This window comes from Helianthus annuus, chromosome 8, assembly GCF_002127325.2.
Source record: "Helianthus annuus cultivar XRQ/B chromosome 8, HanXRQr2.0-SUNRISE, whole genome shotgun sequence".
Taxonomy (NCBI): Eukaryota; Viridiplantae; Streptophyta; class Magnoliopsida; order Asterales; family Asteraceae; genus Helianthus; species Helianthus annuus.
Window position 1 is genome coordinate 115418922 of NC_035440.2, and position 17600 is coordinate 115436521.

The 17600-nt window shown below is 36.3% G+C and overlaps 3 protein-coding genes across 10 annotated transcripts; 2 read left to right on the forward strand and 1 right to left on the reverse strand.

The window, feature by feature from the left end:
• Positions 1–3865: 3865 nt before the first annotated feature.
• LOC110873781 (putative nuclease HARBI1) lies at positions 3866–6574 on the forward strand. Of its 8 annotated transcripts, XM_035975782.1 has the most exons (5): positions 3870–4090; positions 5322–5389; positions 5486–5617; positions 5706–5937; positions 6017–6574. In XM_035975782.1, exons 3-5 carry the CDS (start codon positions 5573–5575, stop codon positions 6229–6231), a joined length of 492 nt encoding a protein of 163 aa, XP_035831675.1. In that variant the 5' UTR covers positions 3870–4090; positions 5322–5389; positions 5486–5572; the 3' UTR covers positions 6232–6574. The 8 variants fall into 8 exon arrangements, with proteins under 8 accessions (XP_035831677.1, XP_035831675.1, XP_035831672.1 ...); XM_035975779.1 differs by having other exon boundaries at positions 3870–5394; XM_035975780.1 differs by having other exon boundaries at positions 3870–5389.
• An 883-nt stretch (positions 6575–7457) lies between these two features.
• Positions 7458–12495, forward strand: LOC110873782 (photosynthetic NDH subunit of subcomplex B 1, chloroplastic). The gene is made up of 6 exons (XM_022122776.2): positions 7458–8170; positions 9047–9237; positions 10288–10545; positions 11196–11301; positions 11432–11517; positions 12166–12495. The coding sequence occupies exons 1-6, from the start codon at positions 7577–7579 to the stop codon at positions 12329–12331; spliced, it is 1401 nt and encodes a 466-aa protein (XP_021978468.1). The 5' UTR covers positions 7458–7576; the 3' UTR covers positions 12332–12495.
• Positions 12496–12772: 277 nt separating this feature from the next.
• LOC110871495 (magnesium transporter MRS2-1) lies at positions 12773–16467 on the reverse strand. Its single transcript, XM_022120210.2, has 5 exons — positions 15905–16467; positions 14908–15036; positions 13878–14225; positions 13243–13290; positions 12773–13034 (listed from the first exon to the last, which is right to left on the reverse strand). Exons 1-5 carry the CDS (start codon positions 16445–16447, stop codon positions 12804–12806), a joined length of 1299 nt encoding a protein of 432 aa, XP_021975902.1. The 5' UTR covers positions 16448–16467; the 3' UTR covers positions 12773–12803.
• Positions 16468–17600: the final 1133 nt, after the last annotated feature.

Below are 17600 nucleotides of genomic sequence, written 5' to 3' on the forward strand. Positions count from 1 at the left end.
ACCTCACATATTCTCTCTGGATTCTTCAAGTTCTTTCATTCTGCTATAGATCTGTTGAAGATCTTGTTGAGTTGTTGATTCAGTATTGTTGTAGATCTAGTGGATCATTGTGTTTTGGTTGCATCGTTCTGATTAATCAACTAATAATCATCAGTTGACTATATCTCTTTGTATTGTTTGTTACAAATCTTACAATTTGTAAGATCTTGGGAGGTTGGGAGTTTTTAGGGTTGGTTAACTAATAAAATTTTTCCGTCATCGTTTTGCCACTACATCTGGTGTTGTTGTTCATTTTCAGTTGTTTTATATTGTTTTATATAAATTTTACATTAATGTATTATGTATGTTAGTTTGTATGTTTATTTTGGATAACCTGTAATGGATCTAATGATTATTTTAACGGTTTATCTTCATCTGCATGTGGTGTTAATGTTATTTTGCTAGCCACATTGTAAGCATGATGCAATTGATGTAAACAAAAAAGAAGAAGTTGTTGTTGCAACAATAAAGCCTATGCAGGTTGTGGAATCTGGAATAGAGGTTGTCGATGTTGACGAAATTGGGAAAGAGACTATGGAACCTGAAAGTTATGTGTTCTTTGAGGATCAATATTTTGAGCAAATCCAACCTTATTTACAGGAAGAAAGGGCACATGAAGAATGTTTTTGAGATCTGAAAAAGACTATGACCTTGAAGTATTGAAACATGCATGTGATTACAACTTTCAAGCCGAAGAGGCAGATGATTGATATCTCAATCCATATGAAGGGGAGCACGACTCGGATTCGGATTGGTCGTGTATTGATGATTGTCATTGGAAATAAGGTTGTTTGTAATGAGAATATGTAATGTCTGACTTTTATTTGTCGTATTGTGTTTCGTTGACTATGTAATGAATTGGTATTCTAATTAAGGTGTGTTCTTTGTTTACAATAATTAATGTTTGACTTTCACTTGTTTAACACACATTAGACCCACGTGATAGAAATTACTTATGTTTGGCAATTCGGTCAAACATAGGCATACAAAGTCAAACTTTTTTCAAAACACAGACACAGTCATACATAGTCTAAATCATATAACAAAATTCATGATCATACAACATACTAATAGAACATAGTCAAAATCATCAAACAGTTTCAACAAATAGCCAAACATACACCCATAAACATAAAACATTGACAAACAGAAGTCTAACCCATCAACTGTTGTACTGAATAAGCCAAACAAACAAGCCTACAACAAAGCACCATCAAACAAACATTGTCTTAGAAGCTGACACACTGGAAACCACAGAGAACATAAGATTAACATTAAACATCTTGATTTGGAAATGGTGCACCTTAAGTTGTAGATTGTGATTCTTGTGAAGTAGCAGTTTAGGAACCCTCATTGTATTCATATATTTGTGAAAGGGTTTTAGTTAGAGTCGATGAGTGATTAAAATGATAACTTAAACATACATTTTCACAACACAAATTTATATTGGTCAAGTGTATAACTTTACCTATATTGAATCCATATCTCAGAATTATAAGTAATAAATTTCTTGCAATTTATTTTTTGAGGTAATTAACCATTTTTTCATGTCAACAATAAGTTATGCCGTCATGAAAAATTTAAAGATGAAACTAAGAAATGTGAATAACATATATAACAGGAAATATCAAATCAAAATATATTAACAAAATAAATATGCATGAGAAAATAGAATTCACGAGTAAAAAGAAAAACGATACATGACAATAGATTCGTGTAAAACATAGAAATTGTGAAACATTGAAAAGGTAAGTAGCATATGACATGCACATATTGATGAATTAAAAGTTTTTACGTGTACGGGAAAGTATGGTTTTAGGCTGACCCAATTACCCAAAACACACAAACATGTTTGCAAGAACCATACACATGAATTTTTTTTTTTTTAATTTTATCTTCTTTTATCATTGGTAATAGTATTATTACTTTGTCACTAAATTTTAGTTTCAATGTTTTTAAAGTCACTGAGTAATAAATAAATTATATGACACTGAAATAGCATGAAATGTATTTTGGAACTTCAATAGGTAATTGTAGGGCTGTAAACGAACCAAACGTTCAGCGAACAGTTCGTGAACCGTTCGGCGGGAAGTTCGTTTATGTTCGTTCGTTTAATAAACGAACGAACATGAACAAGAAATTCCGTTCGATTAGTTAAATGAACGAACATGAACAAAGGTCTCGTTCGTTCAATTGTGCTCGTGAAGGTTCGGTAAAGTGTTCGTGAACATTCGTTCATTTGCGTTCGTTTATGTTCGTATGTTCGTGTTTTAATTAAAGATTTTTATACTTTCATATATTTTATCTATAATTTTTATACTATTAAAGTTTTATTTATGTCATTACCCTAACAATTAAACTAGGAAACCCTCTTTCACCTTGTTTATGCACCATTTCCCTTTCTTTTCTCATTATTTACATCGACAAATATGATCTACTCCGTTCCACAATAAGGGATTCAAGTTCTAGTGCTACTCTCTGGGCCATCCACCTTTATCCTTCATCGGGTTCGCCAAATTTATTTGTGTTCGCTTGTGTTCGTGAACACGCTCATTTCCTTAATGAACGAACACGAACATAAAATCTCGTTCGGTAAGTGTTCGTGAACCGTTCGTGAACACATTTATTTCCTTAACGAACGAACACGAACAAGGCCTCATTCGTGTTCGTTCGGTTCGTTTACAGCCCTGGGTAATTGTTAACAAATTGATGGGTATACCAGATATACACGGTTATACACAATATTTGGCTAGATAACCACCCAACACATACCCATCAGGTAGCGAGCCTAGTATGAGATATAATCTGGTATGTGACTTGGATTATCTATTCCCCTTGCAAAAATGCCCAATTGTCTTAGATTTTACTAAGGGTGAAGGGGTGCACTCCTCATGAGATGAGGGGAAATTGTCACCCACCTAATCATGATATTTCATGTCAGTTCCCCTCTCATACACTACTCTTGACCAAAAACACAAGGGGTGGTTTCCCCCAAACGAGGGGTGAGCAAAATTCGGGTTTACTTATACCTGTGACACGAACCGAAAAATACCCAAAACCGAACCCATATCATATAACCAAGTTGTTCTTCAGTTCTTACATCATGCACATTTTGGGTTCGGGTTCGGGTCGGTTCTCGGGTATGGAACCTGGGAAACCGAATTCATCCTAGCAGGACCGAAGTTATTAAGACATAAAGAAAGCTGAACGAAATAGCAACAGTTGTCATCCGGACTTTGTTATGTAGTCGTAGAACTAGCATAAAGAAAAGACACTCATCTGGAGAAACCTGCAAACAAAGAATTCTTAGCCAAAGTGACACAACACCAAGAGAAAAAGAAAAGAAATGCAACAGATAAGGTGTCTTTTGGTTTCGAGAGAAACTTAATTTAAAATTTGTCAGGAATGTAAATGTAAATAATAAAGTATTATAAAATTATGTACGGCTTAAATTTCTAGTTGAAAAATATTACAACTTTTATTTTTATTGGTTATTAGAATTACTAGTTCCAATACACATTTACCTTTTTTTTGCTTTATGCAGTAAACATCAATTCATTCATTCATTTAATTACCTCCTTCTTCTATTACTCTCTCTCTATAAAACGTTTTCTTCTCTGCAAAAACCAAGCCTTCTCTTCTTATCTTGACTATGCGATGGGTGTGGCTTTAGAAAGAATTTATGAGATCAGAGACTTGGACCTTCTTCATCGGTTTCGGTCTTTAGGGGGTGTTTGGGATTGCTTTTTCAACCTGATTTTTTAATTATTGTATTTTGAAATCGCAAAAAATCTATTTTGAGTGTTTGGTAAAAAATTATTAAAAACTGATTTTTTGCGTTTTGTAAACATCAAAACGTGATAATCCAAAAGTAGGTCACCCACCACCGCAGGAAAACATGATTTTCCATCTTATTTTATCTCTCCATAACTACCTCTAAAATTTACCGCCATATACACTCCTGTGCCCTTGGACTCCCGGAGAAGAAGAACAAAATACAATCGCCGGCCATTCAAATCATCTCTCTCGGATCTTTCCACATCTGAATCTGGTACATCTCATCGTCTCTGTTCGATTATATGATTTGGTTTGTACGATTTCAGTTTTACCCTGTTTTTAGTAGTTAGGTGTTGTTTATTAGTGATTTAGGAGTTTATATTCTGTCAGGAAACTCTGTATTTGCTCAATTTCAACCCTAAGTATGTAGAGAAACTCGGGAGGGGCGGCTGCGGTGCACCATCGTTGGACGTGGTCGCCGACGAGTTTCGGTGTGATTCGGATGAGTTTCGTTGTGATTCGGTGTGTTGTTTGAACTTTTCGGACAATTATTCATCAATTTCGTTTAAGGATCAGTTGAGTTTCATTGAGTTTCGGTTGAAATTTTGATAAATTTTGACAAAGTTTCGATATAATTTATTGATATTCGATGATTTTTGGTTCGAGTTCTATATATTTTGAAGATTTCAAACAGTTTGTCATTGATTTCAAATTGAGTTTCAGGTCGAAATTATCAGTTTTGAACAGTTTACAATCGATTTTCGTTGGTTTCGGTTTGATTTTATGAGTTTTTGATTACTGTTACATTGTTAGTTTGTCATTAAACAGTGGTAATTTCAATTTAGTATTGCATTTTGGGTCATCATACGTGTATGTGGAATGGATAATTCATGAGTGCTCTGAAGTTTTAAAATGTTTATGAGCATAGTATTAAGTTAATCTGTTAATCATTAATATTTGTCATTAAACAGTAGTAATTTTGTTTTAGTATCACTTTTTTTTGGATTTTCATACGTGTGTTTGGAACAAATGAATTAAGATTTAGGAGTGCCTTGAGTTTTGAAATTTTATGAACACTGTATGAAGTTAATGTGTTAATAAATAATTAAGTGTAAGGCTTGAAGTGAGTTTGTTAAGACTGTGACCAAACAATGTGAAATCTAGAGTGATATGGACAGAAGTTTCAATGGAGATCTAATTTTGGAGTTTAGACTCTAGACATGCTAGTGTTGAAGAAATTTTTAGATGATGAACACTTGATAGAGCTCGGTAAATATGTGAATTCCGATAGTGAAGATGAGAATAATGACTCGAATGAGGAAGATTGGTTAGATGATGAGAAACGGTTTTTACTATTATGCGGTTTAGTCGTCAAAGGGGTGATGGTAGTACATAATATGATGAATATCCCACGTATCCCTTGTTGCACTTCCTGTCGTACAGGAAATATTTTTTATTCAAGAAATACTCAATGGTCATCCTAGACGTTGCTATGAAGATTTCAGGTTACATGTTGATGTTTTCAAGAGCTTATGTTCGGATCTTAGAATGCACTACAACCTAAAGGAGACACGTAATGTATCTATTGAAGAGTCTGTTGGTATTTTTTTGTTGATATTAGCACACAGATGTGGAAATAGACTAGCTCAAGAAATTTTCAATCATTCAGGGGAAACTATTCATAGACATTTCCATCGTGTCTTAAGAGCGGTGCTTAAGCTTAGCGGAGACATCATCATGCCTAAAGCAAACTACAATGATGAAGTACCTCCACAACTCTCGGCATTACCCCATGTTCAAGGTGTGTTCTATTTTTTTACTTCAAAATTCAGAATTAATACTTTGTCTATAGTATTGTGAATTCGTAATTAGTGTTTTTGTATCTTTAGGATTGCATTGGTGCTATTGATGGGACACATGTTAAGGCATCAGTTCAAGAGCATGAACAAGCAAAATATATTGGTAGAAAAGGATATGCAACCCGAAATATCATGGCAGCATGTGATTTTAATATGTGTTTTACATTTGCATGGGCGGGATGGGAAGGCACTGCACATGACACAAGAATTTTTTTAGAAGCATTACGTAAGCCAGAGGTGAAATTTCCTCGTCCAACAGGTGGTTAGTATTATTTTATATATGTTTTATGCTATATTTTTACTTAACCCATTGCATTGAAGTACAAGTTCAATTTATACAGATAAGTACTATGTTGTTGATGTCGGGTACCCAAATACCAGAGGCTATCTTGCTCCATATAATGGAAATGATGTTCGTTATCATATACCTGATTTTCGTCGAGGTCAAACAGCTGCCCAACGCGCTCCGAAAGGACTAAAAGAGACATTTAACTACTATCACTCATCTTTAAGAAATGTGATCGAACGGACATTTGGAGTATGGAAGGCAAGGTGACCAATATTAAAAGATATGCATGTTAATTACTCTTATGAAACACAGGTCGACATTATGATAGCATCCATGGCAATTCACAACTACATTAGGATGAAAGGTCATTTTGATGAAGCATTTAACAAAGCACAAAAAGAAACTTATCGTCCAACTCGAGATGTTGAAGGTAATACATCCATCAGAATTAATGGAACACAAGAAGACATAACTACACGTCGTAGGCAAGACGATATGTATATGAGTTCGGTAAGAGAGAGAATTGCAAGAGATATTATGCAATCTAATTGAATGTTTATCTGTTGCAATTGCGGTACAAATGCAGAATAGTGAATAATTTGTTTACTTACCTTGCACCGAAATCATATAGCGTAGCGATTGAACTGGAGTTTGTTGTTATTGGCTCCTTGATATTGTTTGTTTGATTTGATGGTTAATGTCCTTTTTTGTCATTTCACTTATTTATTTTTTAAAATATATATATATTTGTCAAAACTCAATAGTTGATTATCTGATTATTGTGATATCAAACAGCATAATCAAATTCCAACGCTATCTTTCTGCAGCACGTTTTGTTACAGCTGATTATCTGATTCTGATTATTTAAAATGCATAATCTATTTTGAAAAATCAATCCCAAACACCCCCTTAGTCACTACCCGAATCGCTATGACCGAAGTTACCCGACACCGAAAATGAACTCCCAGGTCCAGTTCTCGGTTCATGATTATCCAACTGTTCGGGTTTCGGTCCGGGTCGAGTATAACCCGGTTCGGTTCGGGTTAACCCATATGCTCACCCCTACCCCAAACCATTTTTTTTTATAAAAAAACAAAAAAGACATGATTGGTTGAATACCAGTGGACCCCACCTTTACACCCTCTCCTCGCCTTCCCCTCATGCGGCAAGTGTTCACCGCACATCACCCGCACACCTCCTTCACCGCACACGGCAAACCCCTTGGCGGCAATTCCCCTCCCTGCATGCCCTGCCGCATCGACCCCGTACACCCTAATGAGCGAATAATCATGTTACACTGACATACTTCCATTCTATCTTATCAAATCGGTCATTCTATCTTTCCGTATACATCCAAACTGTATTTGTATATAACCCATATAAAAGTGGAATACGCTCGTGTCATACCCGGTATTATTTTCCTATACCCACAAACACATAAACCTTGAATAAAACATGGTTACTTCAAGTCTCTATCTACAAATGGAGCGCCCACATTAACCATATCCAATTATCTTCCACAGTCCACACGTTCAAATCCTGTACCACCTCTCTACCCTACCTGTATCCTCCTCCTGCCATTTACAGATGACACAATCACAACTTCTAACCAATGGCTACAACCTCTCTTCTACCCAAATCCATCCCACCATTCCTCACAACCCCCACATCATTACCCACTTCCAGAATCGCCAGTCTCTCATTCCTCAACCCCCAAACCGATCGTCAACCTCATTTTCCCACATGCACACCAACTGTTCGACCAAATGCCACAAAGAAAAAAAACGAGTGGCTAGACCCATTTGACACGGGTGAGGACCCGGACATGGAGTATGGGACACAGTATTCTGAAGGGAAGCAGTCGGAGGACCCCAGGCCACCCGAGAATCCTGATAATCCATACGGGTTTCTTAAGTTTCCAATGGGGTTTATGCCTGAAGTTGCTTCACTTGGGTTGAAGATTAGAGGGGATGTTAGGAGGTGTTGTGTTGTGGTTGCTGGTGGGGTCTATGAAAACTTGCTGTTTTTTCCCACTATTCAGTTGATTAAGGACCGGTATCCGGGTGTTCAGGTGGATGTTTTGAGCTCTGCGAGAGGGAAGCAGGCGTATGAGATGAATAAAAATGTGAGGTGGGCGGATGTTATTGACCCCGATGATGATTATCCTGAGCCTGCGGATTACCTTGATTTTCTTGGACTTATTAAGGTTAGTAGTACCACATTGAAGAAAGTTGCTTTTTAATTTATAACTATGTTGGATGTTGGATGAAATGATGCCTTATGGTTATGCTAAATGTACCCCACCCCTCTGGTTTTTGTTGAGTGCCCCCTCCCCTTTCTATACTCCCGTCGTATACAACCCTTGTCAATAGCAGATATAGCGCGCTATGTAGCGATGTGCCCATATGGTGCTATAAGGTGTTAAGTGACAAATTGCGACTTTTTCTATAATTATTTTATTATTCTTTTTTTTTTTTGATAAATATAAATGGTGATGCCCATTAGGTTTTTTTTTTTTTGTTTCACGATTGAATAAAGAAGCGTATTTAGATGAAGTATACATGTAAAAATAGCCTATTTTGATAATATATACATGTACGAATATCTTAATTTTCTACTACTTTATCGCTAAACATGAAATAGCGGGCACTATTTCGTCGCTATCGCTACGTAGCATATAGGTAGCTTTTACCGCTATTCGCTATTGGCAACTATGTTATACGTCTGTACACCAACCTCTATACGCTCATATACATGTGTAACGATTATCTATACCCCCTCTATACTCCCGTACACCACCCTCTATATGCCCGTATACATGTGTAACCACTCTCTATACGTCTGTGTACATGTGTAACCACTCTTCTTTATACGCCAGCATATCACCCTCTATACACCTGTATGGCCGTATACATGTGTAACCACCACCCTCTATACGCCCCACATACATTTGTAACCACCCTTTATACGTCCATACACATATCAAATCACTTAAATAGGGGACATGGTGAGTATACATGGGGTACATTTAGCCAATGCCATCTTGAAAAGAAGTTTAGTGAGTGATATTTGGTACTTGCAGAATCGGTACTATGATATGATGTTATCAACCAAACTGGCTGGTATAGGACACGCTTCGTTTTTGTTCTTGTCAATGGCTACAGAGAGAGCGAGTTACATATACCCAAATGTCAATTCAGCAGGCGCAGGATTACTTCTGTCCGAAACATTCACACCTGATCGATTGAATCTCTCAGAGGGTGGATATCACATGTGAGTTATGATATAAAATCTATAACAAAGCTACAGACATTTATATAAGAGTAAAATGCCATTTTTGTCCATGAGGTTTGGCAAGTTTTGCGACTTGTCCAAAGGTTTGTTTTTCCGCATCTGGATCAAAAAGGTTTGAAATCTTGCCATTTTCATCCAGCTCGTTAACTCCATCCATTTTTCTCTGTTAAATCAGGGGTATTTTCGTCTTTTTGTTTAGCTTAGAAGGCAACTCGGTCTTTTCACTCTGTGTACAAACATTTAGCATAATGTACAAGCAAGTCCTAAAGTGAAAAAGACCGAGTTTCCCTTTAAGTTAACAAAAAGACGAAAATACCCCTGACTTAACGTAGAAAAAGGGATGGAGCTAACGAGCCGGATGAAAACGGCAAGATTTCAAACCTTTTGGATCCAGATGCGTAAAAACAAACCTTTGGACGAAAGTCGCAAAACTGGCCAAACCTCATAGATGAAAATGGCATTTTACTCATTATGTTATATACAAAACAAATCTCTATTGGCATTGGGTTGTTATAAAGATATTGTTTTAAATACCGGACACGGGTCCGGTACGATATAGGCCGGTAAAACCTGAATACGGTATGTCTTACGTACCGGCGGTAAATCCGGTTCAAACCGTTGAACCGGTTTGCATTATCTTAAAATTTTAATTTTAATAAAATACGATATTAAGGCAATACCGATCTTCCATATTTCCGGTAATTAACCTAGTGTCTTCTATTCTAATATTCCATCGTCGTTGAAACTATTACCAACCTCGTCCAATGTAATATTGTTTATAAGTAATAAAAATGCATAATATTTTGTAAGAAAATAGTTGTTTTTAGATAAAACCATGATTCAGTTACATAAATTTTAATTGAGATTGGATTATTTTTTGAGATGAATTTGTATTTTATGGAATTATAAGGTTAACTAGTAACCCGGTTGAACCGTCTGGTACAACTCAGTTAAACCATTTCAGAGCCAAACCCAATATGATTTAAAAACCGGTTTTTAAAACATTGGTTTTAAGGAATTATGTAACAGGTACAAACAAATGACAGACTGGCTAGCAAGACCCGGTAGAGGGGTCCCACGACAAGAGATTCCGCCACTTAAAGTATCGATACCCAGAAAGGTGAAAGAGGTTGTAGCTGAAAAATATAAAAATGCCGGTGTTGAAAAAGGGAAATATGTTGTGATACACGGTATACAATCGGATTCAAAAGCTTCTATGCAATCTAGGGGGGATACTGACAGCTTACTACCTCTAAATTTATGGGCAGAGATTACAAATTCTATAAGGTGAGCATAGTTCTTTATTTGTTCATCTTTTGAGGAATTTAAATAGATAAAAATGACCAGGTTTTAATGAAACTTTTGGGATGAACCGCTAACTATGGTTTTGGGAAACGACAAACCAAACCCGTCAGGTTGGGTGGGTCAGCCGGACCGGCTGCTTTTGGTGGTTTGAATTGATTTTTATAGATACTTCTTTTTCTAATATCGTTAGTTTGTATTACATTTAAAACGTACAAGATATCTTATATAAAATACATATACATAACTGCATATTCCAAAAACGAAAAAATAAATAAAAAAGATTTAACGGATGGTTCCAAGTTTCTAACTATCAGCCGGACCGTCAAACCACTGGACCACCAAAACTAAACCGTATAAATCTCAAACTGAAACCATCGACTAGCTTCGGTTTGGGCGGTTTTTAATCGTTTATGAACACCCCTAGTGGATATGTTATTTTAGTTTTCTCTAGGATAAAGAGTTCTGTTGTAACTTATACGAAACTAATTATTTGACCACTAAAACATGACATAATCAGAAACGAATTATAAAATCTGGTTCTTGGTTATAAAAAGTGCGAGGCGCTCCGCGATGTTTATCGAGACACTAAAAAGTAAAAACTAATTACTTATTTGATTGTGATTTTTTTACAGGGGAGTGAAACCGCTCTATGTGATTCCTCACGAGAAGGAAAGAGAGGATGTGGAAGAAATTGTAGGAGACGATACCAACATATTATTCATCACCACACCAGGACAGGTTAGAATTTCAGATTTTATTGTTTAAAATAATATTATTTATTAAAGTAATTAAGTGTTATAAATTCTGCCATTTTTGTTAAAAAATTAGAGGTAAGCTAATGTTCGTGTTTTGTTAATCTATGCTGCAGTTGGCTGCTCTTATTAACGACTCTGTTGGTGTTATATCGACAAACACAGCAGCCGTACAACTAGCACGTGCACGCGAAAAGCCCTGGTCAGTTTCTCAGCCACAAATAAATGGATAAGAGGCATCGATATCGACCCGGTTTTTAATAAATGAGTCGATTCGGGTCATGGTTAATATCTAATGGGTCAAACAAGTAAAATAAAAAAATAGCTAAAATTTGTTAATAACGAAATAGAGTATTACTGGAATAGTTTGTTTGTTTTTCGGGACTAACAGTTATCATATTTAACACACTAATAATTTAGAGTAAAGTACACTCATGGTCCCTGTGGTTTACCAAAATTCTAGATTTGGTCCCTGTGGTTTTCAAAAGTACACAAATGGTCCCTGTGGTTTGCATCTTGTAAAGCATTTAGTCCCAACCAACAAATCTAAAGGTTTTAGCATGTCCAAGTTAGCGACTAAATGCGTTACAAAGTACAAACCACAGTGACCATCCGTTTACTTTTGGAAAAAGCTGGGGACTAAATGCGTTACAAAGTGCAAACCACATGGACAATCTATATACTTTTGGAAATCACATGGACCATCCGTGTACTTTGCTTTAATTTATAAAAAAAAGTTCAAAAGTTTGGACCAAAATGTTTCGGGCCAACCCAACTCAGACCCTTTTGACAAGTAAAAAGATGACCCGTTCTGAGTCAATTTGATAGAACAATTACTTTGACTTTACAGCGTGGCATTGTTCGGCTCTGAAGAGAAAGCAAAACTGTTTCTTCCAAACATAGAAGACAGTAAATTTATCATAGCTTCATCAAAAACTGGCAAGTTGGTAGATATCGACATAAATGCCGTCAAAAATGCAGTCCAGATATTTGAGATGCCGCTGGCTATTGCATAGAATGAACGCCATATTTGTTTGTACCATGTTTATGTCGTTCATCTGTATATTTATCATCCAAATTGTTGTTAAAAAAATAAAATTCAGCGTTACATGATTCAGCTGCATACATAACATCAGTTTGAAGATTTGTATAGACCATTTGGCATTTGTCCTGTTTACCTATGTTTGCGGGTATGTTTTATTTAACTTTAAACATGTAAAATAAAAGTCATCCAAATTATATTTTCAAAAACCTGGTGGGATATATTTATTTTTATAATCATATATACTTAATATAAATTATAATAAAAAAAGAGTTGGAAAAAAAGGGTTCCGGGCATAACAAACCCGATCCACTGTATTTGACCCGTAACTCAACCCATGCTACTGATATTCAAACTATTTTTATTTACTTTATTTTCATTGCATCAATAATAAGTTGAGTCACAATTAAAAATCTAACTAGAATTCACATACTTGCATTAGTTTTCTACAAGGGCATCAATCTTTTGTGCTTGAAAAACCATAAAAAGGAAGAGAATAAAATAGCTCCTGCAACCCCAGTAATGAGCAATACACATTTGAATGCTGTTGGGGATTTAAACAAGGATATATTAAAGTTCATCCCAAATACTCCTGCTACTACACCGAATATCGTGACAACAAATGTTGCCGTTGTGAGTAATAATTCAAACTGTATAAGCTGGTTTCTAACGTTATCCTGCACATCAAGTCTTCTTTTAATAACATTTCATTTCTTTTGATCATCATTAGATTAGATGGTCAGGTTGGGTAACGAGTCAAAACATGTGCATATGGACCCATTAACAATTAAATGGGTCGAAATAAGCCACCATAACTTTAGAAGGTCAAAGTGAGCATTAGATAAATATAATTAACAATTCTGGCAATAGATAAGAGAAACATACCAGTTGAATATTGATGAAATCTTCGGTATCATCGATGTATTCCTTCAGCTAGTACACAAACAAAAATCAAGTCGTCAATGACCATTCATGAATCCATTCCAACAATGAGATTACAATACATCATAGCCTGCAACATGAACAGGCTTGACTCACAAACATTTTTGTTCCTTTTTTCTTGAATTTTATACATTATAGTAATAAAAATACAATTATGTGCTATATTCTTAAAACACCAATATAATCTAAGCTTTGAACACATTTTTGAAGTTTACCTATTTGACCCGTTATAGATTAACATTTTAAGGTAATAGGTTTAATTTAGAGTAAACTACACGGATGGTCCCTGTGGTTGACCAAAATTTTGGATTTGGTCCCTAGCTTTCCGAAAGTACATGGATGGTCTCTGTGGTTTGCATTTTGTAACACCTTTAGTCCCTAACTTTTGCCAAAAGTACATGGATGGTCCTTGTGGTTTGCACTTTGTAACGCATTTAGTCCCTAACTTGGACCCGGTGAAACCTTTAGATTTGTTAGTTAGGGACTAAATGCGTTACAAAGTGCAAACCACAGGGTGTACTTTTGAAAACACAGGACCATCCATCCATCCATGTACTTTACTCGTTAATTTAACATACCGTTGTAAGCTTATTAAGGGTGTTATCAGTGACGATAAAATAAGCCTCGAGCAGCATTTCCAGCTCAGCAATGTTTTCAGTAGCACTCTCTGAACTACTACTTGTGCTCTCAACATGCCTGCTTCTTGCAAGGCTCAAATTTCTATCAAACCGTCGATCGGTTGGAGGAGGTGAAGAAACGGGAGAAATCGGAGCAGAAACAGATTGGATCCTTTTCGTTGATTTGTGTTCTGCCAAAGATTGATCTCCACCGTAGAACAATGACTCCATTCGCCTTTTCTTCTCAGTTAGATACATTTCAGCCATATCTCCATCATCATCCATTAGTTGCTCTATCTCGTCTCTTACCTAATATTCAAGTGCTCAACATAATCATAAGTCATAAATATTAGAGGGACAATTTTGAACAATTTACTTGTATCTCCAACACGTTCGAAGGAAAAAAGTTGGCTAAAAGGAAACGGGTCGACAATGGAGGGAAGTGTATATTTTTACAACCAAAAAATATAGTTATTTGTTTGAAATCATATTGTTGAATAAAGTACACGGATATTCCCTGTGGTTAACCAAAATTTTGGATGTAGTCCCGAGCTTTCCGAAAGTACATGGATGGTCCTTGTGGTTTGTACTTTGTAACGCATTTAGTCCCCAGCTAACAAATCTAAAGGTTTCACCAGATCCAAGTTAGGGACTAAATGCATTACAAAGTGCAGACCACAGGGGCCATCCGTATACTTTTGGAAATAGTTGAGGACTAAATTCGTTACAAAGTGCAGACCACAGGGGTCATCCGTGCACTTTCCGAAACCCAAGGACCAAATCTAAAATTTTGGTTAACCACAAGGACCATCCGTGTACTTTACTCCATATTGTTAAATAACGTAATTTTGTAATCATAGTTGATAGAGTAATTATTTTTGCTAAACCTAAAACTTTTGGGCAGAAAGTGTTACGGGTCAACCCGACCCGTTTAACCCGTGCATTTTGCCACCTTGAATAATAATAATAATCGCGAGAAAAGCTATATGACCTTTTGAACTCGTCGAGTCAATGCAACAAGTCTGCTTTTTAATCTTCGAGCACGTTCCAACTCGGAAGTGCTGATCTTTGATGTAAGTTCATCTAGCAATGGATATGCCTCAATTTCTAATTCTGCTGCCTGATGAAATTAAACAGGATTTTTAACATCTAAAACTGAACAAATTTGTTTCTTTTTTAGAGAAAAAGGTAAGCCACACACAATTAGAGTTGATGAAAACATTACAAGATCCAATAATCCAATGTCATATGATCTTATATATAAAAAGTAGAGTAAAATACACGGATGGTCCTTGTGGTTTACCAAAATTTTGGATTTAGTCCCTAGCTTTCCAAAAGTACACAGATGGTCCCTGTGGTTTGCACTTTGTAACGCATTTGGTCCCTATATTTTTACAAAAGTACATGGATGGTCCATGTGGTTTGCACTTTGTAACGCATTTACTCCCTAACTTGGACCTGCTAAAACTCTTAGATTTATTGGCTGGGGACTAAACACGTTACAAAGTGCAAACCACAGGATCATCCGTGTACTTTTGAAAAGCTAGGGGGCAAATCCAAAATTTTCGTAAACTGCAGGGACCATTCATGTACTTTAATCTAATATTATATAAAGAGTAAAATGCACGGATAGTCCCTGTGGTTTGGTGAAATTTCACCTTTAGTCCCCAACTTTTCAAAATTACACTCTTAGTCCCTGTGGTTTGACAAGTTGTTACTCGGATAGTCCCCAAAGCGGATGGAGGTTAGTTTTTCTGGTTAAGTGGGTGTGAAATGACAAGGACTGTCCGGGTAACAACTTGTCAAACCACAGGGACTATCCGAGTAACCTTCATCCGCTTTAGGGACTATCCGAATAACAACTTGTCAAACCACAGGGACTAAGAGTGTAATTATAAAAAGTTAGGGACTAAAGGTGAAATTTCACAAATCCACAGGGGACTATCTGTGCATTTTACTCATTATATAAAAAAAGTAATACAACAAACCTGTGTGTCTAAAGATGTACAAGCAGCCTCAAGAGCAACTTCTAAAGCCTTGAATTCAAACGGCAAATGATCAGGCAACGTGCATCCAAACACGCCCCCGAATTTCCTACCACCTTTCGGTCTATCAAAATCCGAACTTTCAGATCGACAACTATCACCATCCCCAGCAGCTTTTAACCGCCGTTGTAATTCCACCACATACTGTAAAACATAGTTATCGAGAGAGTTCAAAAGTAAAACTTCATCAGACGTTATAATGCACCGAATCTGTTCCAAATTTACGACTATAGCCTTCTCTCTGCCAAGAACTGTTGATGGATAGACGAATAACGGATCAAGTAAGCGAAGATCGCGTGCAGGAAGATCACATCTCCTCATCATTGTGAATTTGTCGACTTCTATTACTTGAGAGTCTCCTGTTGCGGCGTCCACACTGATCCATGATCGAAGACCTTGACCGCGTTTTTTTAGGCCCAAAACGTCTCTTCGGTTTATGGCGGATGGAGGTTTTGGTGGAAGCAAACGTTCTTTTAGATCTTCCATTAGTGAGGTCTAACTGCAGAAACATGTTTGGTTATAAGATAAGAACATATGTTTAGACATGAAAATGTGACTTTATTTCTTGTTACTTATCATAAGTACATCTTAATGATCATATAACTAGAAGTGTTCACGCTTCACGGTCTGGTTTAGACATAAGTTATTGGCCGAAACGCTAACTATGGTTTTGCCCGGAATCAATTAACTCGAACCGCACAAACATGGTCTTTACCAAACTCGGCTGAACAGTTAAACTGCAAAAACCAAACACTATATATCTCAAACTGGCTGATTTGCTTCAGTTTAAAAGGTTCTGTTGGTTTTAACTGTTTTTGAACACCCCAAATCATCATCATCATACTTAGTAAATCCCACTAATTAATAGCAAAGCTAAAGGTAGGGTATGAGGAGGGTAAGGCGTACCTCTACCCCGTACGTAGGAATAGAGAGGTTGCTTCCAGTGAGACCCCCGGATTGATAGTAGTTTTGCATCAAGCCTTGGACATAATTAAGACACATAATACTCATCAATCGGGACAAAGGCCGATTAGTGTGTGTACCTTTTTGTCTTTTGGCTATCAACGTCACCACATCACATGATGCATGATTAAACGTCCGCCGCTTTTAACATTATTTTCACGGAATTAGTAAAATGACGTTAAAATTAGTGCAACAATACTTGACGTACCACCACCGTATATATTAATTGTTAAATTTCCCAAATTACAAAACTTCACTTGTCAAGCAATTGTACGAATGAAGTGCTACAACATCTAGCTAGGAAAACATATACTATGGTGAATGGTTTATGAGTCTATTACATTACGTATAAGTGTCCCCCTAACATAGGAACATCTTATACCGGATAGAATATTGTATATATTGGAGTTATTCGTTTGTGTTCGTTATTATTTATTCAATTATGTTAATTTGTGTTTGTGAACTGTTCGTTTAGATATTTAATAAACAAACATGAACAAAAGAAGTCGTTTGATCCATAAATAAATTACTTTGTTGGAATGAATGAAATGTAGGAAATTAAAAGGGAATACTTACTTCCTTCACCAGAGACTAGGGTTGGGTTTCAATGATCAACAGGAAACATCCGGATTTTGAATCATATTATGCGATCGTATGCATGCATGAGAATGAGAGA